General features: G+C 42.2%; 1 protein-coding gene across 1 annotated transcript in view; it reads right to left on the bottom strand.

Moving 5' to 3' along the window:
- Positions 1-27,592, bottom strand: part of SPATA16 (spermatogenesis associated 16) — a 77,799-nt gene that overhangs the window by 31,313 nt on the left and 18,894 nt on the right. Inside the window, exons 3-4 of the mRNA XM_009940090.2 lie at positions 21,182-21,271; positions 10,202-10,286 (exon numbers count right to left, since the gene is read on the bottom strand). Of these exons, the coding sequence (XP_009938392.2) occupies positions 10,202-10,286; positions 21,182-21,271 (175 nt within the window). The remainder of the gene's footprint in view (positions 1-10,201; positions 10,287-21,181; positions 21,272-27,592) is intronic.

Below are 27,592 nucleotides of genomic sequence, written 5' to 3'. Positions count from 1 at the left end.
TGATAATGAAAGATGAGTTTTTGTCCATATCTCGTGAGTGGGCTCTGCAGTGATATCTCATCACATGGTGCTACACTCCAGCCTTCAGTTCCTGCAGAGTTAGAAAAAGTCCTTGAGATGACCTTAAACCATAAGAAAGAGCTCGTCTAGCAATGTACAATAATATAAAGACTAAATTGATGTAAGTCCATTGAATGTGGTGGTTTACCTCAGCAGCGGACAGAATCTATTGCTTTAGTGAAGATGCAAGAACTCACTCAAGAAGAGGCTGCAGAGTAATCTGATGATAGAGAAGATTTCTTTTCATAGTTATGGGACTGAGTCATGCTCTGCTATGTCAGGAGGTTTATATCCCTGTTTCGGGAGTGTGGGGAATCAGAGAAAGTCTGCAGAGAAAACCATCTGGAGACAAAGTGTCTCAAGGAGTATTTATATTGACAGAACTTCTGTTAAAATAGCAGTTAATTTTTTCATGGAACACAAGCGTTCGAAAGGTTTAAGGAATTTACATTGCTATCATGACAATTAAAAAGCTGAAAGAAGTTCCTAAACAACAAACTTTGTTTTGACTGAGGGTTTAAAATATATATTTGACCAAACAGCTCATGCTCTTCTTCTCTGAGCACCTGGATTCTGCAATATCCTTACATTCTACCATATCTAGTAACATTACATTTCACAGACCTTTTAATAAAACTTAAACTTTAGCCTAAACAATCTTATGTTGTCCCTTTAACACCCACTAAAATTCTGTTAAGAGCTCATAGAATGAACAGGTAGATGTACAAGAAACAGAGCTTCCCCATGCCAACTTTTGATGGCAAATGATATAACTACTTCAAGATTTTTATGACGCTCCTGCCATTTTGCCTGCTTAGAGCTGACATAGAAGAAGAAAAATGGCACTGTAGCAGCAAATTCTTCATAACAGTGACAGTAGCTTTCCCTGCTACAGTGCCTAACCTTAATCCCCTTTAACTACAGAAAGGTTTAATTTGGAAAATCCAATTATCTTGACATCTAGAATTAGCCAAAAATTTAGATATCTTTCTAGTGCCTTATCTTGCAGCTGCAGTGCACACTCAGACACTGTCTCATTTACAGTACAGCAGGAATTGATGCTTTTATTGATGATTTTTATTAATGCAATGATATCAGTCAGGGTAAAGCCATTAGCCCCTTCTATGAACTGCTTCCACTCTTAGGCTGGTAGTTAGAATTATGGGTGCACTGCAGTGCAACCTATGTGCTTTTCTCTATATCTTTCCAACCATAAAGAAGTAGCTGGCAGCCCTGCCACTAAGTCTGTTGCTGTTGTGATATGAATATCTTCTCACCAGCATGATCTTTTTACATAATTTTTATTTTTTTTTTCTGCGGGAAAAATAAGTAGACAGAATGCCAGAGCATATCCTTTTCTCAATATGTTTATAGTATGAATAAATCATGTCTTATACAATAGATGAGAACTTTCTGCTTATCTGCCATGTAATGCCTCCCCATTAATGTAGGTCACATCAAATATCAGCTTATTTAGGTTCTTAAGTTATTAACGTATTTAAGTCTCTGCGAGTTATTTTGTATGCAGTGTGTTCTGAAAGCGGATTTGCAGAGCACCACAGCAATAGGTCCGTGTGTTCTGCTGACTTCTGAAAGGCAGAGGTATTGCAGATAGGTTACGTTAGGCTTCAAGATCTGTTTGATACACCAATAAGTATCACTTTATGTTTTGGGAGAAAAAAACCCCATGCTTTATATCCTTCCAAAGATCACTTGATTAAAGGAATACCACAGAATACATAGAGTATGGAAAAGGCTGGAGACTGCTGTGAAACCCCCCGTCCGTGACGCTGGCAGGTGGGAAAGCAGGGACTGAGCAGGAATGTGGAAATACAACTGTAGCTTGGGGAAGCTCTCTGCCCACGAGCCTGTCCTCTGGCCTCATGAACTCACGTGTGTGGAGAGTGCCACAGGAGTCCTCAGCTCTTGTCATCACTTGTTGCCAGCTGAGGATCTTGCCCTTTCATCTCAGCACGGGGGTCAATATGAAGGACTTCAGTGTTTCTTTGCTACGGTGCAGCGACCCTGAGACCAGCGAAAGAGAAGCTATATTTGCTTTGCAAGGCTGATTCCACAGCGTTGACAAGGTGAGCCCTGTTACTGGTTGAATTATGGTTTGTTGCCATTGGTATCTACCATGTGTATCCATATGGGGCGGGAGCTCTAGCTCCAAGGCTCCCTGCAGAGGTGGTTCCTGGCCCAGACCACCTACCCTTGCTCCAGCTGGGGCCTCGCGACCCCCTGGGATGCTGCCATGTGAGCAGAGCTGGTCCAGCGGAGTGAGCCAGGCTCCCTTGGGTAGTCAGCGGCATTGCCGTGCCGCACCGGCAGGCGCTCGGCCACCCGGCTGGCTGTGGTGCAGGCATGCTTCCTTGGCGTGGTGAGAGGGGCAGGCGTAAATCTGCAACAGGGCAGTGGGGCAGTGGATGCAAACATCAAAGAACTGCTCCCGTGGATGGGCCAGTTACCCTCTACACGAAGCTATTGGCCAAAAACATAGCTTTTAACCAGTTTTGTTAATACTGCCCCTTTCTTAGAGATAAGTGCATTTACGTGGTGAGAAATACCCAAATTCCAATAAGGCAATTCACTGTGGCTCCTCCAAGCAGCTGGACAGCCCTTCCAGTGCTGGGAGCAGCCTTTTGCCATCACAAGTCCCCAGTAGGTGTTGGGTTAGCTCCGCACGGCTCCTGCTACGTCAGGAATGGGTCAGAGTTTAAACAGCAGGGTTTTTTTGTGAAGGGGGATTATAAACTGTGCTCAGCTGAACAGCTTTGGTAGCCTGGGCTCAGAGAGACATCTTAACTCAGCCAGGCAGAGCGAAAGGTCGAGCATTGCTGAGTGCTTTACGTGAATGCAGTCAGAGCCCCTGGCCAACACTTGGATTCTGCATCCAGCTGGTGATTCAGGCAGGTGTTTGAGAGACAGGGAGAGACCCTGGCTAGGAAATGGTTCTGGGGGAAAGGTGGGATACTTGCTCTAGGGGGCTTTCAGGGCTTTTAGACCAAAAAGAGAAAAAAAGAAAAAAAAAAAAAGGAAGATAAAATGCAAAAACTAACTGAAGGAGATGTCAGTCCTTCCTAGCACTAAGCTCAACATATTCTGGGAATTTGGCTTAAATATAAAGAGATGAATCAGCCAGCCAGAGATGGTGACTGATGTGATTACCCTGTAAAAGGGACAGCACTGTTCAAAGAGCCAGCAAAAAATCATGCCTGAGTCTTTGCAATAGCAAACTACTTTATGTTGCTGAATGGCTGCTAATTTACTAGAAGACAAGTTGACTGTATACAGAGTGTTTCTGAAATGTTCTGTTTTCTTTTTGTGTGACGTCCTCTGCAGTTCTTCAAGAGCAGATGTGCAGATGAAAACCACATAACCAGTAGCGATGCTGGGAACAGCACAAACTCCTGCCTGTAGCTTCCCCAAAGAATGCAGACAGTGTATAAAGAAAGAGAAGATGATAATGAATGTGTAACTTCTTAAGGACCTTTGCAACTCGAGGGAACAATAAGAGCCTGAGAACAGCACAAAATGGCTGCTTTTCTATGCTGATTTCTCAGGTTTCTTTTGTAAATCTCAAAGCTCTGCTTTGAGACCCAGTAAAAGCCAGAATGAGTTGAAAATTCTACTTGTGAAATATGTACATTACTTTTGAGCTGCCCTGTAGGGTTTTTTAAATGGTCTGGAGCTTTGCTGGCCAGGTTGTTCCTGTTGAGCATCTTTGAGACGTGATTTACGGGCCTCTGTTAACAGTTAAAACCCTAATTAGGTTGGTATTTTGCTTCGTATTGGGATTGCAACAGCTACCAGCTACAGCAAGGTATGTATTGCCTATTTCATTCAGCTGGTATTAAATAAATCTGTCTTTCCTGAAATTAAGACAATTAATCCATCTGTTTTAATAATTGTGACATTCAAACTAATAACTTCTCTTAGCATGTAAATATAAGTATGATTCAAGCAATAGTTACTCCACCATCAATGATCTGGTACTAGAAAAATAGAAGTAGATAGAAAATATGTGGAGGTAAATATTATTAAAGAAGAAAGAATACAAGAAAAATGTTAAATTCCTTGTTTTTGTACATACAGAATTGTTTCTGGAATGGAAATATCAGCAATAACAACAGCAGTAAAAAGCTCCCAAATCAGTATCAACATGATAGAACCTCTCTGTTATGTTATTTTATTTGCCTTCTCAATCCAGTTTTCAATTACTTCATATTTTTACTAGTGTACCTGAGAGTGGAATGAAGCTGATTTTTGCAGCTGAGAGTTATGTCTTACAAACAGTGTATTCCAAAGCCAGGCTGGTCTGAATCCCTGAAGTGGCGTACACAGGAAAAAGCCCATTCTGCCCTGAAAAAATGTGAATAATTTTAATTTTAAGAAGTTGCTTCAGCCAGGATGCAATGAGAACGTGGGAAACCTGTGAACTGGTCAGTAGCTGCATGGAGATCATCTGGATACCAATGCAGTGTCTTACAAATGAGCTGATCTTCCTGCTTATGGGCCAAAATTTTTTATTCTTCTAACGTGCAGTATGAGGAGAATCATCACATCCCAGTTTTCCACCAGAAAATGAAAAGCTCAGTGCTTCAAGGCAAGCAACGGCCATGGATACAGAAGAGCGAGGATTACCTATTGGTTTTTATGAAGAGGGATAAGGGAAATGTTATCTCTTTTCTGACATGAGAAAATTAAAACTTAATTCTTAAAGCAGCAACAAGCTCCACAGACCTCTGAGACAATACAGACTTAGGCATATTAGACACTTTACTTCTGCCTGTACACAATGGGATTTTTCCCCAGATTTGATTATAAAGGGACTTTTCTGCAGTGAAGTGTGGCACAGCATGATCTGCTAAAATAGCCTCAGGAATTAATGAGAAATACATTTTCTCAGTGATACAATGGCCAGGCTGCCCAGAGAGGCTGCCTGTCAGCTCCTATCAGTCATTCCATTAGGAGAACTGCAAAACGTCCCTGCCGTTGCCGGCTTGGAAACCTCATGCTCCATAGCAGGACACGGGTCAAGTGTGAGCACGCAAGATTGCTGACAGGCCTCGTCACCAGCTGCGGCTGCGGAAGAGGTTTTGGCTACCAAGATCTTTTTCCTTTTAACTTTCTTGCCTTGGATCATCACCCTGCAAGGTGTGAGACAAAGCTGAGCTCTAAAGGAGTTGACAGCGTTCATCCCTGCGCTGTAGGTGTTCAGCCACCTTGCAGGGCTGGGTTATCATTTGCTTTATTGTGTGATCTGTGTGTTGCTCTGTGCTTGCAACAGCCCAGATTTTTGAAAAGTAAGTACCTGATGTTCATAACAGCACCGAGAGTGCAAAACAAATGTCTGAATACCCAAACCTCCATGTCAGCCAATGCATGTACTGCTGGAAGCTTTCTCTGGGATGTGGAGTTTAGCTGACAGAAATGTTCTCAGAAACACAAGTTTGTGAGCTCCGTGTGCGGCAGCCACAAAGCCAGTCTTTTCAGTGTGCTAAGAGCAGCTCTGTGATGGCTGCAATCTTAGCCAAAACACCGGGGTTGAACTGGAACTAAAGCGAAAAGCTCAGTTTACTCCAACGCAAATTAAAGATCTCCATTTGAGTTGTAGCAAACACACATTGGCTGCTTTTTGGAAATAACGCTTTTAGTACAGATGGTTATGGAAGCGTACAGATGTGAACCTACAAGCTTTAAAATGCCGTTCTGGAGTTCTATTAGTTTCTGCAACGTATGCATTGCTGCTGCAATGACACTTAGTGTAAGACTTTGGCCAGATGGGAATGACTGGATACAAATGCATAATGGATGCTAGAGCCGAACCTTCAGTACAAAATAGGCCACATGAGTTTCACAATGGAATAATAAAAACAATTAATTTTGTAGTGTGCTAATGAATTAACCCTGAGGTGTTTATAAAACAGGTAACAAAGGCGCTTTATACTAAGATGTCTTTGCCAGATATTGGTGAAATAAGGCTGTGTCTTTCAAGTTCATATCTGACAACATTTGGCATTTTTGACATTGTAGTATGGACACGATATACATTTCTACCCATGGGATGAAACATCCAGCTTATACTGCATGTTTTTTAGCCAGTGGAAATAGTTTCCAAAGATGTGAGTAAAACTGGACAGTTTGGAGAGGGACTTTTTCTATGGTAAGAAATATCTAAAGTCTATTGTTTGTTTTGCTATTACCAGCTGAGGAATTGCATTGCTGATGATAAATGCGAGGGACCTTACCTGACTATAGTAATAAGCAAGCTTTGTCTTGCTGCTGCCACTCTGAAGATATCTACCATAATACATTTAGTGACTTTCACATTATTATTTATTGCGATGAACTCCTATTTAACTCGCCTATTTTTAATATAATAGTGAATACACAAATCATCCAGTGCATATTCTGTAGTAGGTTGCGAAAAAAGCCCATCCATTTGATTATATGTTAACTTTGAATGTGCATTTTCAATCCATGGAATAAAATATTCGAACAGAGAATAAGGTCCAACTTACTGAATAATATTATCCATTGCAAATTACTTTTTCACCTCTCATCAGTATTATACCTTTATCTCAGAGTGGAATGGAAGGCGGGTATTAATATTCAAAACAAACTCAGGGCATTAGATACTACATAATAGTGTACAGAAGATCCAGAAATAGATCATTTACTTTAAAGGGGATAATCAAAGAAAGCTAATCAAAAAGTTAATCAAAAAGAATATTTAAAGTTCGCTTGATCGTGATCCATAGGTACGTATACAGGGAGAAGGTAACAAGTACTAAAGGATCTTTAAGCTTTCAGAGATGAATGCATAATATAAATTGCTGGAATTTTGGACTGGACAAGTAAGATCCCAGTTCAGAAACTGGGAGAGAAACGGGGGACAATCATGCAGCAAATCATCTATCTGGGTTATGGTAAATATTGTATTATTAAACTGTTTAAATGGGGATTGGGTAACTTTCTCAAAACCAGTCTCTGCTTTCCTCTTTTGGCACCATGCAGGAAGGTAAGGGTGCAATTCTTTGGTGTTTTTATGCAAGAATTAAGATACTTTGTCAATATGAGCCCACCTGGTCTTAAAAATCTGACAGTACAAACCTTGCAGTCTGTTTAAGAGGAGGTAAATGGTCACATGGAACAGATTACTGCTGAAGAAGAAGAAACATGTAAAAGTTAATAATGAGGAGGGGAGCAATGTGAGGATGCTTTCAGAAGAGTTTTGAAGAAAGAGGACTCCTGGCAGTTGATGTCAGGGATAGAAGAGGTTCAAAGGAAAGTATAAAACCAAAATCAGGAGAAAAAAACCAAAAGAGATACAAGATAAAGACTGCTCTGAGCATGAGGAATAGATCAGGAGAGAAAAAACAGTGGTTTAGAAGTAGGATAAATGACAAAGAGCTTTGCAGATGTGAATTAAGGGCCTGAATTTTTTGCAGTAAAGACATCAGCTGAAGGACTCAAGTGGTCTGTACGATGTTTTGAAACTATGAAAGAAGTAGAAGACAGGCTGTAAGGAGGAAAATCCTCTTCCAGCAGTGAAAAGAATCATGAAAAGAAGAAACAAAAGTAGTCAGTGACACACCAGAAGATTATATACATGACCCACTGATCAAAGAAAAGAGTGACATAGCTAATCTAAAAATTTTTCTTCGCAAAAGTAAAAAACAAACCGTCCTGTTCACCATCTATTCCCTTCCTCCTCAGAAAATTTTGCTTATGGTTGTGAGCCAACGCTAGCGAGTTCTGGGGCAGAGGAGTAGTTAGCAAGAAAAGCGTGCATCAATAGCTGTTGCTTTGGTTACAAAGGCACATGAGCATGTATAGTCGTGACAAGTTATTTTCAGCTTTACACCGTGAAATGGAGAGAATATTAATAAAAAAGATTATGTTACCTCTGTTGGGTCTCTCTGTGGTGGAAAGTCCCATTGCAGTGTCACGTGCTACATCATCCTGCATAATTGTTGCTGCGTGCTCTAATGACATTGCAGTCACCCCTGATGCTGAGTGCACAGAACTCATCAGCCCGGGGAGCAAAACGTTGTTACTGGTGCTGGGGATATATCTTCACAAACAGCATTTCTTAAGTTCTAGCTATTAACTTGAGTGGGAGCGGTACTGGGCACCCAGCTGCCTCTGCTGCGTGTGTGTCAGCACATAGGTACCGCTGAATCCTTAGCCTAGCCCACGCGACGGCATACGCACAAAAGGAACAAAATTGCAGAGCAATCTCTTTGTCTCCCAGTGAAAATCAAGCACGGTGGGGGATCAAACAAATGGTTAGATCTCTACTGACATTTCAAAGCTTCCGCAGACAAAGATGACAGCAGCTCAGGTTCAGGCGAAAGGTGGAGAAGGAGTGGGAGTGGGGCACAAACAGCACGGTGGTGCCTCTTGATACTACGGGGGTCCAGGGAGGCCCACACGTGAGCTCTCCTTCAGGAAGCGAAATGAGCTGTGAGCTCTGGCCTGAAGCAGAGATGAACCATAGTCCTACCACAGCCAAAATAATTTTATATGATGATGCTAACATTGTATGCTGGCACTAATGGCTGGAAGCGATTCAGTAGCCCCACTTCTAATCTGGTTCATTCCCACCTTAGCCCAACCACGGCTTCTGGTCTAGACTCTACAAGGAGGCACCGTGATGAATCTTGTCCTTCATGCCACCTTTTCGGCCCTGTTACATAGCAGGACAGTCTGAACCCCTGGGGGAGAGGACAGCTATGACAGCTCCTCTCTTAAAGGTTTATTCTTTGAAGATTCATGTCCATGACATCAAGAAGGGAAGTCAATGGATACCAGGGTTAAGAGATAAAAAAAGACATTCCATTCGAAGAAATGACCCCTTCATAAAACCTGTTTGTGAACTCAAGATTTTAAACGAGTCTGACCCAGTGGGGAAAAAATCAAACTGTTCTGTACAGAAGAAATTCTCTGCTGGAAAGCGTATAAGAAAGTTCACAGGCACTGCAAACACTAGCCCAGTGGGTAATTCTCTGAATGAGATGCACTTTGCACTCACAGCAGTACTGAAATTCAGCAGCTCCCAGGACTGAGATTTATTCCATTTTACCAAGAAGAATGCAACTAATAATAGTTTTAAAAAGGAAGAATTTACTGTTTGAGTGAAGGTAAAAGACCAGATTCTGATCTTTGTTACTCTTATGTCAGATGCATTTTGCACCACTTCACATAAAATACAGCTGTCACAGATGTTCTCACAGAATAAACCCAAAATAAATGGGGTCAGAATCAGATTCTGAAATTTTATTGCAAGGGACATATATTATTCCTAGTATCATTAAATTTCTCGTATGGACAAGGAGCACACATGGGCCAGGTTCACTCTGGGAGGCAGAAGGGTCTTACACCGCCAAGGCCCGAGCGCTGCCCTGCCTCTGAAATGCACTTTGGTCACATCAAAACCGGGGGACAGAGAAGGCTGGGACGCCATGGGCGGTGGTAAGCTCCTGCAGCAAGAAGCCTCTCCCAGCAAAGGACTGAGCATCCATTCACCTCCAAGTTTCTGTGAGAGCTCTCCTCAGAGCAGAAAGGGGGATCCTTAAACTTACATTTGTGCTGATGTGGCTTAACAGCCATCTCAAATAAGTATCACTCAAGAGACGAGTCTCACTGAAGTCAATGGTCTACTCCCCACATAAGTAATCTTTGTAGACCAGGGTCTTAGCTAGCCATCCTTCACAGAGCACTTTAGGTTCCTCTGAGACCATTCGTTACAGTCATTTTTTTTCCTCCCCTTCTAGTTGAAGACTTTGGAAAGGTGTCAGAGGATTAGTATAATGCAAATTGCGAAAGGAAAGTGTCACTAAGGTAGGAAGACTTCACAAAAAATAGCTTAGGGGACTGTACAGTATCCAGAATTAAATTTTATAGCAGTCCATAAAATTGAAGTATGAGCCAAGGGTTAACAACCTTGAATTTTGCCCTTAAAATTAGTCCAAGAAAATCTACTTCATTATAAATACGGTAGTACTATATAGTGTCCTGTTGATTGATACGCCCAAGAGCTACCTTTGTCGACAGTCTTTTAAGCAGTAATCCTTCATTTTGGTCTTAATAGTGAGATAGGCACCTCCTTCCTCATTGGGCTATCAATTTTTACCTGCCAATACAGTTTGATGAGCTTGCTTGTATGCTGCTCAGTGCCGCCTGTCAGCCAGTACATATAGTCAGCAATCATGGCGCTCCTGATGACAAAAGCAGAATAAATGAGTGTACAGGGAGAGAAGGATGTATATAGCAATCTTTAAAGAAGGTAATATTAAAAGAGTGTAACAGCAGGTTTGTATCAACAGATTACACATAACTCTCAGTCTTTGTCCAACTTTAAGACAAACATTAGTAAACATTTTTTAGCTAGCTAAACTATCTGCAAGCAAACAACCCTCCTATTTCTTTTAATAGCTCTTCCATATTTTACTCTGAGCAAATATTTAATGACTGCTATACAATATTTTAGTCTGGCTTTTCTTGTTTTGCTTTAAAGTATTTGTGGGTGGAATATCTTACACGTAAGTACATTTCTTCTAGGACAGCATCAACATGTATAACACCCTGTAGCTTGGCAGTCTGAGAATATCACTTGTCTATGGCAAACTCAGACATAATTCACCTTTGATTAAACTATGTCTTAAAAGAAACCAACCCCAAACTAAAAGTAATCAGCTATCTTGCTACCTAACTGAGGATGCTTTAGTACTCCCACTGTCTGTGACAATCATTGCATCACTCTTTCTGGACTGAGGCATATTAAAAAACTGTTGTGCAATGGATATTAATGCAGAGTCTTAACAGACTTTAGAAAATCAGTTTGCTTTTATGGCTGCCTCTCCTCACTGCATTCCATTTCCTTTCCTCTAGAGATTCCAAATCCAATTAAATGTGACTAGATGTAATTCCAAATTGTCACTTTAGTCAATTAAACATATAATAATCTTGTGTACCTAATTACTAGCACCAAAAGTTTATTTGTTGATGTAGTGCTATCAATGTGTACTTCTGCATGTTCCCCTTATCATTGCCTATATATTAATTGTGCTTTGACATTACTGTAAATTGAATTTGAAATTTCCCCCTAGTTAAAAGTGTCTCACAAACAGTAATCCCAATCCTGTTGTAATACCCTTTCAGAATGTACTTTCCGAGACTGTATTGTGTTCTTAATGAGATATAACCAAAAATACATGGATTTAACAATAAACAATTCAAAGCAGGCCCGGTATCAGGGGGTAACATATTGCTACAAACAGGAACTAAATCTTCCCTGAGATGTTCTCATACAGCTCCCATTAATTTCACTGGGAGAAAAGCAATTCGGTAGGATTCATGGATTTCTACGTAAGGACTGGATTTAGCCGTAAGCTTTATCCCATGCTCATTCAAATCATTGGCAAAAATCCTCTTGACTGCACTAGAATAAACAGCAGTTTCTAATGGAACATCGTTCACCCAGCCGGCACAGGATGAGCAAAGGATGAAATCCTCATTGCCTTGAAAATCATTGGCAAAACGCTCATTGACTCCAAATGGTGCTAGGGTTTAATCCCAGGAAGGCCATATGGATCCTGTGGACGAAGCAGAGAAGGCGAGCAAAGCGTCCAGCTTTGCCTGCTTGACCTGGTGATGGTTTTGAGGAAAGACCTTCACTGTGTCCCAAGGTGCAAAAGGAAAATAACCATGCGGCACAAAACTGAGGGAAGACTTTGAATGAGTCTGTCACATTATTTTGTACCTTTGGTCTACTGGAGGTGGTCTACAAAGCTTCCAGCTCCCGTGGCAATGCCAATACCTAGTCCCTAGCAGGCTATGTGAGAGGTGGTGGCCCCCTGTGACCACCTCGTCAGAAAGAAGGGACTTTCAATCTAAACTTAGAGCAATTCTTAAGCACAAAAGCCGTGTCTGTTTTGGAGTCAAAGGACATTCGCAAGTGGGCATTTACAATTCGGGCTGCTATACATATAGTGCCCCCCAACTGCTGTCATTTCAAAGATTAAAACTGGCAAATCCTTGACCCCAAGCATCACCCTGTTGCCACCTGCCGCTGCGCGAGCCCTGCCAGGGGTCGAACACAATCGGATGATACCGAGACACCTGCAGCGTGCTTTGCCATCCCTGCTGCAGGCTGCCGACTGGCAAAGCGAGGATCCATCCCACCGGCAGCACAACACGACATCCAATTTGTGACCTCCCACTCCTCGGTGGTAGCCAACGCTTTCTTCTCCCAGAGTGGCACCGCTATCAAAGGTGGAGATGTGCACAGAGCCCTGGACAAATCTGCAATCAATTCTCAGACAAGTCACTTCATCTTTCTCTGTTTCTCAGCATCAGCTGTAAAATGCAGCTGATCATATTGGACTGATTTACTTCTTTGGTGCGCGAGTCCTTCTGGTGCAATCTTTTGCTAATCCTTTGCAGTGCGCTCGACACAATGTCACTCTGATAGTGGCAGAGGTCTCCAGGCATTGCTGCACTCCAGACAAGTGCCTTTCCTCTTTATTCTTCCTTCTTAATTTGCTCTTATTTAAATAATCAGAAGCACACTTACATTTCAAGCATTCGTGTTTAGTTTTTCAACATCTGCTTTTATCCCTGTTAGATTTCTACCGTACAGCTGTGCATCACATCAGGAATGGCCAGGCACAAACAGAAAATCCCTCTGAGCCTTTCAGGTGCCTCCATTCCAATTTTACTTCTCAGTTCCTTGGCCATCAGGGAGCACACACAGGTCAGGACCGATGCTTGCCACCGTGACCTCGGGGCTTACGAGGCACTTCAAAAATTCCACTTTCAAAAGAAACACAAGCATTACGGCTCTGCGTGGGTGGACTGTATCCAATCCCAAATGTGCTCAAGTCAGAGTGTTTTTTCAGGCGGCCTCCGAGGCTCAGTTCACAGAACCAAAGTGACATGTGCAATGGGAAAATATGAATTTCCAGATGCAGGGACACAGGTGAAATTATGTTGTCTGAACATGGTTACAGGGCTTGGCACTGAAAAATACTTAGGGACCTAAACACTCGGAAACCAAAGGACCGATTGAGATATTTAGGCAGGTTAAAAGCCTGGCTCCCACTGAAATACATGAAGGTATAAAGCACTGAGCCAGGTTCCTGACTCCAGTGAGCACCTATCCTTGTGGCCCACAAAAATCCAGGCAGCAATGACTTTCAGTAAGAGACTTTGAGTGCACGAGACACTCTGAAATGAAACTTTAGTAAAATATTATTTGAAGAAATACCATTTATGAAGTTAAGATCCTCAGCCCACAACCAAACTCATAAACATCTTTATCTCTCATCACATTATCAACATGGCTGATGTATGAAGTATATCATATTAGTATATTATATATACTATAGATGACTTAGTATGGTATATACACTACCATATTAGTGTTTCAGCAGTATGTAAGGGCCGGAGTAAGTCTTGCTTCACATCTCCTGCAATCACAGGGTGGTTCTGGGGCAATGGGAGCTTGTGAAGAGCTGGGTGGAAGAGGTTTCAGCACAGGTCACCTGGGATCAGCTGTTAATGCCATGTGGAGATTTTGGACAAGTGATGTCGGCCAGCAACAGACCTCACTCTGATTTGAATCTCTGGAGTGACCACCGAAGAGTTCAACTTCAAACCTTCCCGAGCACAAGAAACGTAAGGTACAAAAGAATGGGAAAATAGCTCCCATTTAGACCGTGTAATGCATTTTTCTAGATGAAATGCCATGTTTTTTATATTTACAGTTTTTAAAGATACTGGGATTAAACTCTAATGGTAAAGAACAAACATACATCCGTTCTCTTCCTACTTCTGACACAATCATTTCAGGTGATATTCAGAAATATTGACCTCATATTTACAGAACCGTCTGCCAATTTTGAATTACTACTTTGAAATACTTAAAACACACCTGAGTTTCAGGTGTGCAGCCCACCAAAAAACTCTCTTTGCCATGAGAACTGAAGTAGTCTTGACAATACACCTTAGGGGATGCCAGAGACAATGTGACACTTCTTTCTTTCAAAATGTGAGGCTTTCTACTCAAATGTTTTTTTTCCTAGCTGCTGGTTTGGGCCGGTATGAACTTCCACAACATAACAAAACCCGTCAGGGTTGAGGTAGTCAGCCTGGATCAAAAAGGATCTTGCAATATTTGCTCAGCCTGGCCACTTGGTGGTGCAGAATAATAAGATATATTTCTATATGTACAAGCAAAGAGCACACCACAGATTTGGAACCTTCTCAGCCTGCCTCCAGACATGCAGAGGACTTGTAATAAAGGAGTCAAAGGTAGCTTTTGCTGCATGACAGCTGCTGACACTAACAGCCCGCGTACAGCCAAACCCTTCACAGCAGCCACGCAAGTCGGTGACAAGAAAATGGATGGTACGGGTATAGGAAATATGCAGAGTTTTCTGGAATGCACTGAAGTGTTACACTGCCAAAGAAGACAAGAAATTAGCATTATTGTTAAAAGGTTTTGTGTTGATTTACCACTGCAAATACCAGAAAAAATACAAGGGCGAGACTCAAGGTCAGCTCTTTAAGCCTTGACTGCTCCCCTTGAGCTGCACAGAAAGGAAAGGAGCCCTGAAGGGGCGAGGAGGATTTCTCTGCAGATGGCAGAGGAATAATCACACCCCATGCACATTAGAGCAACTTTCACTCTTCTCTTCTATTCAGCCCCAATTGCTGCTAAGATCAGGAGGCTGATAAGTGGCAGAAAATTACCTTTGCTCCCTACTTCAAGTGATCTCACCTGGATCTGCAGTAAGTGGTACTAATAGAAGGCCTTGGCCACTACCATGTGATGTTAGCCCTGTGCAGTCCCGCTGTTTGGAAAGGGTAAGTTTATCTTTGGTTTTTTTTAGTTTAATAGGAACTTTTCCTGATGCAGACACCTGGGTGTTTGAGATCTCTGATATAATAACACTGATTCTGAGAGACAAGATGCAGAATGAACTACTGCTGTCTTCTGGATGACCTTTCTTCTTTTCTGCTGAGATTGGAAAAGGAAAATGATACTTGTAACTGGACTAAGTAGGAGGTAGTTATTTTAATGCAATTATCCTATTTGAAAAATGAACAAAGTAACTGTTACTTTTTAAACCTCTCCATATATACTAAATAAATATAAACTTATTACTTTGAGGTTATGGAGGCACTTGGAAGCTATTAGATGACAAGAGACAAACAGAACTCCAGACTATTGAGCAGGAATGAAATTACTAATGTTAGGATTTACCTATAAGTACAATAGCCCCCAAACGGGGCAAAAACTATTCTGAGCATCCCTGTTATCTATGTGTAACGCCTTGCTATTGCTAATTCCTGTGGATGACGGGCTAAAAATTCCTTTTAAACATATCACCAGTGAAACTCAGATTCACTGGGAGTCTGCTATAAAACTCTTCTGCCCTGCCAGACCCCTCTAGGTTGGTGAACGGGTGTGCTTGCTGTCTTTGCTGAAGTTTCTGGGCCATGAGCCTATTGCTAGAAAGCAGCAATAAGTTTTCCTGTATTTAGAATACATTTATTATGTTTATTGTTATCTGTCCCATGGTTGCGTGCAGGTAACAACTTTCTGTGTTGTCTTGAGATTGCTTTGCAGTGATAACAAACTTTTTTTTTGATGGTAACTGCTGTGTAAGGACATAGAAACTGCTACAAATGTGAGCTGGGCAACGCAGGGGGAAATGCCCAGTCTCTTACAATGATAGGGGATGCGCAAGAAAAGAGGTCTCTAAGCCCAGCAAGATCTTGGGCTCTCTGTGACCTGGTATGAAACAGCATGGATGGGCTGTACAGATCCCGGGAGGTGTGGGAGGCCGCAGCGCCTGTGTTAGCTCCACAGCCGAGCCGTCCAGAGAAGGGATGGGGCAGCTAGGATGAACTGGCTGTACCGCAGATGCAGCGAGACTCTCGGAGGTACAGGGTCCGTGCTTGTTCTGGCCTCTAGTTGGTGCTTGCTCTGCTCTCTTGTAGCTAGTTGTACCTCGTGCTCCCTGTGTTAGGGATGTCCATTGTACTGTCAATGTTTGGATTTTACTCCTGGCAAGGGGTACGGAAAAGCTAGTATGGATGGCTGCCTCTCACCTCTGATGCGACCCTGCCTGAGCGAGCTGTTGTTTGATGCTTGGGCAATCTCAAGTGATAAAGAGTAATGTGTGTGGCACAGAAATAACGGCTGGTAGTTTTAGACAGAGACTAACCTCATATGTTGCTGTCAAATTAAGTAACAGCTGTATGGACTTTCTTTTGGGCTTTGACTGATCCCAGCACTTGTCAGAGCTGCTTTCCGGGATCCCATTTATGAAGTGTTCCTTTCATGGTGTTACTCTGGAGAGGATGGGGCTCAAAACCACCAGAAGCTGTTGGATCACTTCATGTCCATGGGAAAACCAGATCTGGTTTCTTCCCTGGTCTTGGGCAATGCGCTCACTGGCAGCGGAGGGTCCCTGGTCTCTGCCTTGCTGGGGGCTGGGGGAGTGGCCCCCGGTGCTCAGCCGCCATGCGTGGGGCAGCTGGGTGGGCAAAGGTGGGCTGCTGCTCTGCACCCCCCAGCCCCGCAATAACGGTGTGGACATCGCCCTCCTGGCAGCGAGAGCGCCCTTTGTGCTGGTGAGCTGCGGGGCTGGGGGGATGCTCACCGTGGTGGTGGGTGGGTCCGTTGCTATGAAAACAAGGTGTTTTTCTTAGTAGAATTGGATTTTTTTTTTTTTTTTTGCTCACGTTAGGAAAACTGAAACAATTAGGATAGAGAGACAACTTAAACTTTCCTGAATTTTTCTGAGAGAAAGCCCAAGCAGGACTTGGAGGTGGGTAGTGCAGATACAGGTGTGTGCAAGAGGCAGTCAGCTGGCCACTCCTCGAGCTTGTACCCCAACCCCAATTCTTTAAATCCTTCCTTACTGCAACTGTATGCTTTGTGAAACAAGACTGGGCATACCAACTAACCCAAATTATTGGTTAGCTTTCACCTACTACACTTTGTAGTAGCCTAGCTTTCACTCACTACGTTTTGAGATCTGACTAAAACAGGATGCAGACCTGAATTCATGCAGGGCTGAGGTTTACTGCTTGCAGACCTAGTCTGCTTTTCAGCTGATGGGATTATCTAGATTATTATTATTTTTTTTTTTTTAGTATGAATGTCAAAAAGCTGAGTCAGCCATACCACAGCTATTAAGATTCTAAAACTCCTTCCTCCTTAAGGATTGCTTACCCCTACTGTATGCAGTCAGATGAATATGAGTTGTTTGTTCTGGCAGAGGGACAGACAGTCTGTTTTCCCCTACACATATACAACTAATATCAAGTCACTAGCATTCTGGTTGGTGACAAAAGAGCTATCTTAAGCTTTTCACAGAACACAGTGACACTGTTAGATCAGCACAGCATTTGGATTAGCAGAAAGATGCGAGCTATGAAGCTTAACGATAAAAAGGGGCAAAATCCCTTCTGTACTGAAAACTCCAGTTTCAGAGCAAATGGGTGACCATATTTTTCTGCAAGTTACAAATTTTCACCTTAATACTGATTCAAGGCTATTCAGCGTCAGCAGTAGCCTGCACTATTAGAGTAAAGAATTAAAATTGCTTTCGTGCCCTATTGCTCATCTGGTTAGACCTTTTCCTGTGGATGCGTAACAGGCGGCTGTGGGGTCACAGCCCCTGGGCTTGAGGACCTGAAGGTTGCACAGGCTCTGACACCTCTTCCTTTAGGAGCTTTGAGGCTCACCCTGGGTGCATGTTCCCTTTCTAGCACTCTGCCCTTGAAAGCAGGGGCCAATGGTTTGGCTGCTCTGTTCCTGGAGATAGTATGGACCTCCGGGGTTCTTCTGTGGCTTACATGTCCCCTTGCACATACGTGCCCCTGGTCTCATCTTTCGCTAAGGCAGCAGTCCTTACATTACCAGGAAGGTTGGGTTCTCCTTGGCCTTCTCCAAGACCATTTTCTCAGTTTTGTGACAGAAGTGAGCCCAGGACCCTTTCCTGAAATTTCCATTTTTGGTTATTGAGTTATCTTTAGATTGGCAGTGACCACATGTCCTTTGTCAGGGTATTTCCAGTATCTGCTGTTGGAGGCCTAAATGCCTTCTAATGCCTAAAACTTCCCAGTAACTTCCAGACTAAATTTATATATAATGCATTTATACCCATTTTTGTTCAAGGGCCAAGACGGTCTTTCAACTGAAATAGGCTTTCTCCCTTCTGAGGTTTAAATCTTTACTGTTTTTGTCAAGAGCAGTCTCCTAACATCAGAGATGCCAATAGAAGAGAAATATATTTACTAGCTGACATCTTAGTGAAAGTGGTTGCAGCACTTTGGAATTCATCATTTGCAGATGCTGTGACCCCACAGTGGTGTTTCTGGGATTGCTTTACAATGCCAAACAGCCTTAGGCTGTGCTCTACATGGAGGCATCCTATCGCAGTGCCATCCCGAAGGAACCTATACAGCTGATGAAATTCAGAAGTGATGCAGATATGGGCATATCAGACTCCCTACATTAATTCAGACATCCTGGCATTTAGACTGCTTCATATGCTTGTTCTCCTGATGCTGGGCTGTACTGGTGAAAATTACACACAGAGGAGATTGAGAGATGCTTAAATTACAGTTGACCCCACTTTAACCTGTGACTTTCTCTGAACCAAAGAATTTGGTCTGGGATCTCCTCAGAGACAAAATCTCATGGGATCTCAGCTTGATAGGTAGGCTGAGGTAAATGTGATTATCTGTGCTGCTTGAGCCAAGCAGTATTGTTCACAGCCAGCCACTTCTGTTCAGATACACCCAGAACACCGTATGGTATTTAATGGACTATGCAATAATTGAAAAATCACATGAAGGGGTGGGAAGACATAGGATATTTAAAAGAAGAAAAATAGTGACCTTGTTCTTGTGCAAAAAGCAAGCAGAAATAAATGACAGCTTATGCTAAACCCCCTCAAGTTTATATTTCCAGTAACTGCAGCCGAGTATCTGTATGCCATGGTCTGTCTGAAACGAGCAGAGTACATTCTACACCATTAGTGGGCTTCAACTAAGACCGGTGACTCCAGTGAGATGACAGAAGTAGTGCTAAGCTTAATTTAACATAATCTGCAGAAGCAGCTCTGCACAGTTGCTATAACACTGTGTTAAACTAGGCTAAACTCTGAATACTGCTATAGTCACTGCTTTTGGAACCACTTTGGATTCAGTCTGTCAGAATGTTCCTCTCCTTTACAAAATACATAATCTCATATAAAATCCTCTAGTTTCCTGAAAGCTACTCAATGTAGGGAAAACAGGCTGACACAGTTCCGTCGTCTCTGCTGATATAGTAAACTTACTGATTGCTGATCTGTGGTAACAGCAACTGCAATTTTTTATTTTTGAAATCATGTTTATGAACACCTTCTTGGTTCATACTGTCTTCTCAAATGTGAGTATTTATATGTATTGCTTCTTAGGAAAGATCTGTTTCTGAAAGGGTATTTTTTTTAAAACTTTTTTATTATTTTTTAAAATATTCAGTGTGACTTTTTTGAGGGAAAACCCTCTTCTCCCCCTCTATTCCCAGCACCCCAAACATTTCCTTTTGTATCACTGTACCTGTTGGGTTTCTAGTGAATTTTTGGGTTTGAAAGTATCCTGGAAGGGATTTGCCACCTGTCACAAAGCAACGTACTCTCCCAACACAGCTCTAAAATGTTTGGCTGATCAGTGGACCTCAAGAGTTAAGGATTCAGTAGATAATGATTTCTCTCTGAATCAACACCCCAATGAGATTTTAGGAAGAAGAGGCTGTTATCAGCGAGATATAAAAGGAGCTCTGGGAGCTATTGCAACACTAAATTGTTTTTCAACAAAATGTTTCACTTTCTTAGTTTGGAAAAGCTTTGTTTGAAAAATAAGCTGTGTTTTTTTTAAAAAAAAAAAAAAAGGGCAGGTGGGTTTACAGTCAAGTGAAGTATTCTAGGTTTATCTGAAATCATGTTTCTAAAGAAATTTGCAAAAACTGCTCCCTCATCCTGGGGAACCGATTTCTGCTCCCCATCCTGATGTGTGAAAGCTAGTGGCGATTACTTTGGCATAATCTCAGAGTGTGTCCTGTGGAGGAAAAACTGCCTGTCCTGGAGTTCTTGGCTGAAGACCAGCACAGAAAATAGAAGTTTGTCTTCCCAAATCCTGTCTGCAACTCTGCTTGGATAAAGTCTTCTTCCACTCCCTGTACAAACTCTTTTGCTGCTATTTTTATAGCTTCAGAGCTCTACCACTAGCATCCATCTTCAATGATGAGCAAAGTGACCCTTTCAGTCTCATGCCTGATTTGCACTGACTGTTCTGCCATTAGTTAGCTAATGATCTGTCAAATATTTTGTGATATACCTTGTGATCTTCAGTCCACAGTCTGAACAGTCCTCTGTAAGCGTCTAATGTTAGTAGTGATGATACACAGCAAGTTGCCATTGCATTTCCCCATGCATTTCTTTCATTTAAGCATGTTAACTGGTTAAAAACTTCCGTGGCATGCTGAAACTTTTTAAGTTTTTGGCAGTGTTCTTGCAAGCATACAAGCAGACCTTCCTCTTGCAGACTTTATTCCTGCCAGCAGCTCCCGTTCACACCAGCAATCTCATCAGCTGCACGCAAGCTAAATTTTGCAGCATACCATAGTGTACCCTGAAATCTGGAATTTTTTTTTTTAACCCCTCCGCCCCCCCCCCCCCCCCCCCCCCCATCCACTCAGATCGCACCTGAGCTTCTGCCAAGTATTATGGAGAAACCAGGGAGTGGAAGGTGCTTTTGTGCCAGCACAGCCCTGAGACTTGACCAGGCCTCACCCCTGTGCCTGAGAACAAGCAAGTCCTCCTACATGTGTTTGTTTAACTGCAACTAGGGATGTAATTGGGATTATTCATGTTAGGCCAGCTGGGAGGATTGGAGCTGTGCTGTGCGCGAGATCGTATGCACAAAGCCAATGCAAAGCTCCCACTGATTTTGGAAAAGCCTGGATATAAGATAATATCCTTACTAGTGAGAGCTGGAATGAAAGAGATACAGAGAAACCATTAGAAATCCATGAACAGCGAAGTACCTTGCAGCTTCAGAGTATCTCTCTAAACACCTAAACACAGCAGCTTGGCGCAGGTGGTTCCGGAAATTAGCTGGATTCAGAATAATGCTCCTTTGAACAACAAGAGAGATGGACAAGTTTAGATTTATAGTTCTTAAATCATTAAAAGCTACTAATCATCAAACTGTGACTAAGACACATACTGTATACACTTATTATATATAACTCAACATTGTATGCCTCAAATGTAATAAGAACTATCACTTTCTCGACAGCTGTGATATATGAACAAGCAGTATTACGATTTTTATTGAGGTTATCTCATAAATGCAGTTTCATTAGGGTTTTGTGTATTGTTCTAGAAGAAATTTCCTGTGGCAATGCACTATGTTGCCTTTAGTTTATAGATAATGCAAGAAAAAGTGCTATAGTACAACTCCTTGTTAACCCCTACCTCCACAGACATGAGCGGCAGTTGTCTGACCTGTCTACCTGGAAAAACTCTGCATCTATAATGTCTTTTAGTGTTAGCTTGAAAGATTTAAAAATACTTTCTGTACAAGCAGTAGGTTCTACGTGGGTTGACCTCGGCAGGTTCCTTAGACCCTTAACTTTAACAGATGCCATTCCAGGTGTAGCAAATTACAGGCTTTAAGTCAATATCGGAAAAAGATGGAAGGATAAAAATAGTACAAACTAAGCAGTTAGACTGGCAGCCACAGTATCCTTCTGATGGGAGCAGGGGGAGGGCAACAGTGACAGCTCCTACATCTAATTAGTTCCACTTGTGAGATCTCCAACAAGCGACTGGCTTCTCTGGTCAGCACTTATCCCAGGGTTTGGAGAGAAGGTACATAAAGCATGTTCTAGGATGCAAAGTTTTATAAAACATGCAGGTAATGACAAATATTAAGTATTTGATAGTACTTTACCACAGGAACAAAGAGAGTAATGCTACATTCTACTACAAAGGAGCCTTGCAAACTGTATTTGTTTCCTCATTGATAGTTTTGGATATTGTGATAGCATTAAATACTACTGCTCTTGTTATTTCAGTCTACTAATAACCACAGAACTAGTCCTCTTCATAACCAAACCACTTATTGAAGTTTATTCATTGTCTTGAAACTGACATAAATATACACATAAACACATTCAGTTATAAATTCACATTTATGAAAACACCCAGTGCATTTTAGCAGACCAAAACTGGGTTTTTTTATACATTTTCAGCACTCATGGACTGTATGTCTGGGAAGGAACTTTCAGAATGAGTTAAAATCTAAAAGTGTCTCCAAGATGCAGTAGCCTTGCGAATCAAATTAATTCTGCAGGTACTTTCTCCAAGGCATACAGAAGAAGACGTAAGGCTCTGAATGGCTACATCTATATTTGCACGTAATTAAATGTATAAGAAGTGGATCAGTAGATTGGAGGAGGTAACGTTGAGGCCTCTACATCTATACTGTAGGCAGCTGGGTCTTTTATTTCAGACTAGACTTAGCCTGTTCGCTTAAACAAAGTGTCCCTGTGCATGTTGCTCAAAGCTGTCTTGAAGGTCAGCTTTTGGTTTGGATTCCTATGCCTTCATTAGGTGCTACTTGTATTTTGTGCACAGCTCATGCAGAACATGCAGGTAGCTTTCTCTGGAGTTAATCTAGTTTGTGAGTGCTAAAATTGGTCTGTGAAAATTGAGGACATTGGGTAAAGTGCATCACAATCCTACTATTGCACCAAACCAAAATGGGAAGTTGGGTGTAACCAGAGATGTTTCTGTTCTGGCCCATTAAAGCTTTACTCTGTATGAGCAGAGCTGCTCTATGCTCTGGAGATGCAGCTCCACTGAAGACCATCCTAAGGTGGTATAGGAACTAGGAACCATCTCGGAACCATGCTTTCCCAGTCCAGCATTTGAAAAATGCTCAGAAAACTGTCTTGAGACAAAGCATTACCATGCAGGGACTCTCTCTGGGAAGAAGGTGTGGGGGGAGAACCGGTGACAAATTATATTGTGTAACTTAAGGCATTACTGGAGGAAGTGCAGACCTTAGTGGTTGGAGGAGCACCTAAATACTGAACTAAAATCCAGTGTAGAAAACAGCACTGGGAAGTTAAAGGTTAGTTGCTCTTAACAGGGGAAACGAATCACTCTTATCAGTAACAAAAAGATAATGCCAACAGCAAACACTGCAATTCTCAGCCAAACATGGTTCAGATCTGAAGTTTAGACAGTACTGATGGTCACCAAAACTTTATTTAACCAAAACAAAATCATCAAAAGATCAGCATTTAATGATTTGACCAAAGCAGTAATGCCTTATGTAGATGACAACTGGTACTTCTGCAAGCTGTTTTAAAGGAGATTATTGCTGCTGTAAACTGTAGTCAACAGTTGATAACAGTGATATTGATTTTTTTAATTTTTTTTTCCCTCTCCAAGTTATCAGTTCTACCACAGCCAACCAATAGCACTATGAGGGGGGAAAATTAAAAAATCAATAATTCCCTGGTAGTTAGCAACGTATTTTCTGTAAGCCTTTGAGCAGGATGTGCTGTGACAGGCTTATAATAAATATAGAACTGTAGCAGATTTTCAAAGAATTAGATATCACCTCTCCATTTTCCATCTTGAGTTTTTTACTAGTATCAAAAAGATCAACTGCTTCTCTTGATCTATAAATTCTGTACTGAAAAATATTACAGCATGCCCGAATAGCTTGAGCAAACATTGGAAAGCTACCTTTGACTCTGGCAGTCGGGTTTGATGTTGCTAGGCTCTATGTAGCCTATACACTAGAAGTAATTTCTGCTGTATTGCTACTCTAACCAAAAGTAGCCCTTTGCTGTACAGATGCAGTTCTAGTTTAGTAGCCTTTGTGCAGAGTGGTGCTAATTTAGTGCCAGGAGTGCCCCGAAACTGTGCAGAGCTCTCTCTTTGGCTTTTAAATCTGACTCTGATGTGTTTCAGGTGATTTTGGTGAAAAGGGAAAAAAAAACCTGAATGAAAATAGGGAGCAAAGGCATCATACACACAAAGGTTAAGAGGAAAACCCTATTTCCAGGAAGTTCTCCTTCAGATAAGAACAGATGGGGACCCATCTGGCCAGGCAGAACTGTGCCAGGCTGTGCATACTGAGAACAAGTCCATGCTCCAAGATCCACCTCCAGCCATGAGCAGTCTTGATACTAGGCTGGTTAATCCAGTAATTAATTAGGAGGGACATGTTTCAGGAGGGAGGCCTGAAAGAAGAATTAGGAGGGGAAGGTGGTGGACACACTGGCTGTGACACAGTCGGGACAATCTCTGTATGTGGTGCCTGGTGCCAGGAGCAGAAGCATCGGTCCTTTGGTCTTTTTACTCATGTGCTGCTCATGGGAGCTCCAGGTAGGGAAAGTAGTTTTGACAGGAAACGTCTGAAAATGGATAGCTCTTATTTTGCACAGAGAAAACTTCTAATCCGCAAAACTGCAAATAAAGTCACTACATCTGAAGATTAAAACTTGTGTTCTTGCCAGGTTTTGCCCCTATCTGTCAAATGACTAGGCTAAAGTAAACTTGAAATAGATTTTCATTTATTTTTCATCTTCACTGTAATCCAAAGACTACCCTGTTAAAAGCCTTTCGTAAATCATTTGGTCAGTTTTTCTCAACAAAACAGTCCTTAAGTAATGCTGTATATCAGCCTCTTTTTTGACATTTTCATTTTTTCATCTTGACATCTTCTCTTAAAAATAATACAGTGTTTGTCCTATTATCTTTTTTCACACTGTGAGGAGGGGGGGTAGAAGGCATCAACTCTCTCCCCATCATAACAACTGGAGTATGTGAACCAAAGATGCACACGTTAGTCCGCGGCTTTTCTCTCCAAGTTTTTCTTTCAATCTCAGTCTGCTTTTAAGAAAACAGGTGTGGCGAGTAACTGGGATTGCTGCATCTAAACTGGCTGCTAGAAATCGCATTGCCTTTTCTCCAGGGTGCACATTCTCTATCAAATCCCTTCCCAAATGCAATGGGGATTTAACTCTAATCTGACTGACATGAAAAAGTGCCTTTGCTGCTATCCACCACATTGTTCACGTTTGGCCTTTACAGGCCAAGAAAAAGTCAATGAGATGATACTATAGATGAAACAAGTGAAAAAATACACTTCACCACTAAAGCAGATAAACTCATCTTTCTTGCTAGTACTGTGAGTAAAAGCTAGCTTGTTCATAGAAGTGAGTGTAGTTATTTCTTGAATCAGAGTGGCAGAAACTTTCTCTTGTCCATGCTTTCCTGTGATACAGCGTGGTCTTCTGTACAAAGCTTTTTAATAGTCAATTATAACTGACTATTAGAGAGGAATTAAGTGATTTATCAGAAGTGAAAATTCAGTGCTACAGCAATAGGTGCGCCTCTGCAGGGAGATGTAAAGGCAGCACAGGTCAGTCTGGCAGGGTGCTGTGCTGGCATGTCTGCATGTCACTGGTAGGGAGTGACTGTCCAAATGTAGTCGCAAGGCGTTCTTCACCACAACATTAAATACAATGCCAGCGCAGGTAATGCGTTGACTAGGATTCAGCAGAACCATGTATTCAGTTGCTGTGGACTAATACAATGCTTTTATCTTCAGTGAGTACTGCCACTCAGTACAGCTGATGATCCAGCCCCAATATACTTACAGGTGAACCTGACAAATCCTGTAAAATTACACTGAACCTCAGCTTTCTTCTTTTTCCTTGTTTCTTCTATATGGCAGGTAGCCTGCTATCTGCAGTGTAGTACTAGTCTTACATCTGTTTGAGTCTGCCATGGGTTAGCAGGCATGGTGCTGATGGGTTGATGGTTGGACTTGATGATCTCAGAGGTCTTTTCCAGCCTTTATGATTCTATGCTCTGTTCTGTGATCCCAAGGGCTGGTTTAAGAGTTCAGCTCTACTAGAGGAAGTCAGATTCCTGAAACTCACATTCCTGAAACTCACATTCCTGAACCCTGTGGTAGCCAGGAATCAACCTCCGCCCATTTTCCTGCAATTTGCATTTGCAGCTATGCCATGATTTTAGGAAAGTTTTGTTTGAGGGCCTCATGGCTGTACGTTTGCTTGCAGCCAACTTTGTATTCTAAACCACTTCTCCTCCTGGCGCTGTTGTAGGGAACTGAGAGGGATGTGCCTTGGATACACAAAAGCTTGCGGGCTTCCTTGCTGCATGTGAGAGTTTACCAAAGCTGACACGCTGAAGAGAGGAAAAAACCTCCCTGTTGCTGGTGGAAATCTTTGGTAGGCTTGTGAAAGCAGGCACGCAGAAGCACTTTCTCCCAGAGGACAAGAGTTTGGTGGCTTCAGTGCTAGTGGGCATGAATAATTAAAGGGAGAAGGAGGGTGTCTGTGGTGAGGAGAGCTGCATGAAGGGACAGGCGAGAGAGGTAGGGCCTTTCTCCCAATCTTGGTTGCGGTGTCTTGGAGGCTGGGCAGGTTGAGACCCACCGGTCCATGGGGAATTTTCTTTCCTTTGCCACCAAACGCCTGGCCTTGACTGTGCCCACCCTGCCCTGCCCTTGGGGACCTTTTGCCCCTGTGTGAGTGCTCTGGTTCCTGAAGGAAAGAGCACCCTTCTGTCCCTGCCCAGGCCACTCTTTTTAAAGAAGCGATATGCAAAATTAGATAAGATCTGTGCTACAGAGAAAAAAGTTGGAGGGACAAAAAGGCTAGGACCACTTGGTAGATGTAGCTACAAGAGCAGCTGTACTGAATACTGCTTATCAAGGCAAATCTGACAGTTCCCAGGATGGGTCTCTTTGGCAGTCTGATAAATCATTAGGAATTCCCTTCTAATAGAGTCGTCACTGAACCAAACAAAAAGCTGCAAACAGAGACAGAAAAGCTTCTACCAGACTTAGGTGGATCAAGGAACAGGACCAAATCCTCTCACGCTGAAGGAGGACACCTGACTTTGTGCAGTTGGATTATTTGTACAACCAATCAGAAATAAATGCAGTTATGGCATCTGCGGGCGAGGACAGTGCACAAAAGACATCTCATGAAGTTTTCATATCTAAACAGACAGGAAGGGAGGAAGTGTGGTTTCCCAAAAAAGGTTTCACACAACGCCTTTTTTCTGTCAGTAAAGTGAAATATAACTGCCTTGCTAAAAGGTTTTGCAGCAGCAATTTGCTTTGAATTGCAAGCATAAGATAAATGTGCTATACGGGTTTCGATTCCTCAGCTGTGAAGGTGGTAAAAAGGAGAATGTCCTCCAGTCCAGAACAAAAAGATATTTAGAGATATCTTGTTTTAAAGCTCCCAAAACATCTTCACACAAGTGGAGATGCTCTGCATTCCCTGTCTTGTTTGAACAATGTACTGCCCACTGTCTTTCCACCTGTACAAGTACCACTTTCTCGACCACCAAATTTTCTGATGCCTTTAGGACTGCTGTCACATATCTCAGCT

Source organism: Opisthocomus hoazin, chromosome 4, assembly GCF_030867145.1.
Source record: "Opisthocomus hoazin isolate bOpiHoa1 chromosome 4, bOpiHoa1.hap1, whole genome shotgun sequence".
NCBI classification, from domain to species: Eukaryota; Metazoa; Chordata; class Aves; order Opisthocomiformes; family Opisthocomidae; genus Opisthocomus; species Opisthocomus hoazin.
Note: the sequence above shows the minus strand (reverse complement) of the source record. Positions and strands in the feature narration are given on the sequence as shown.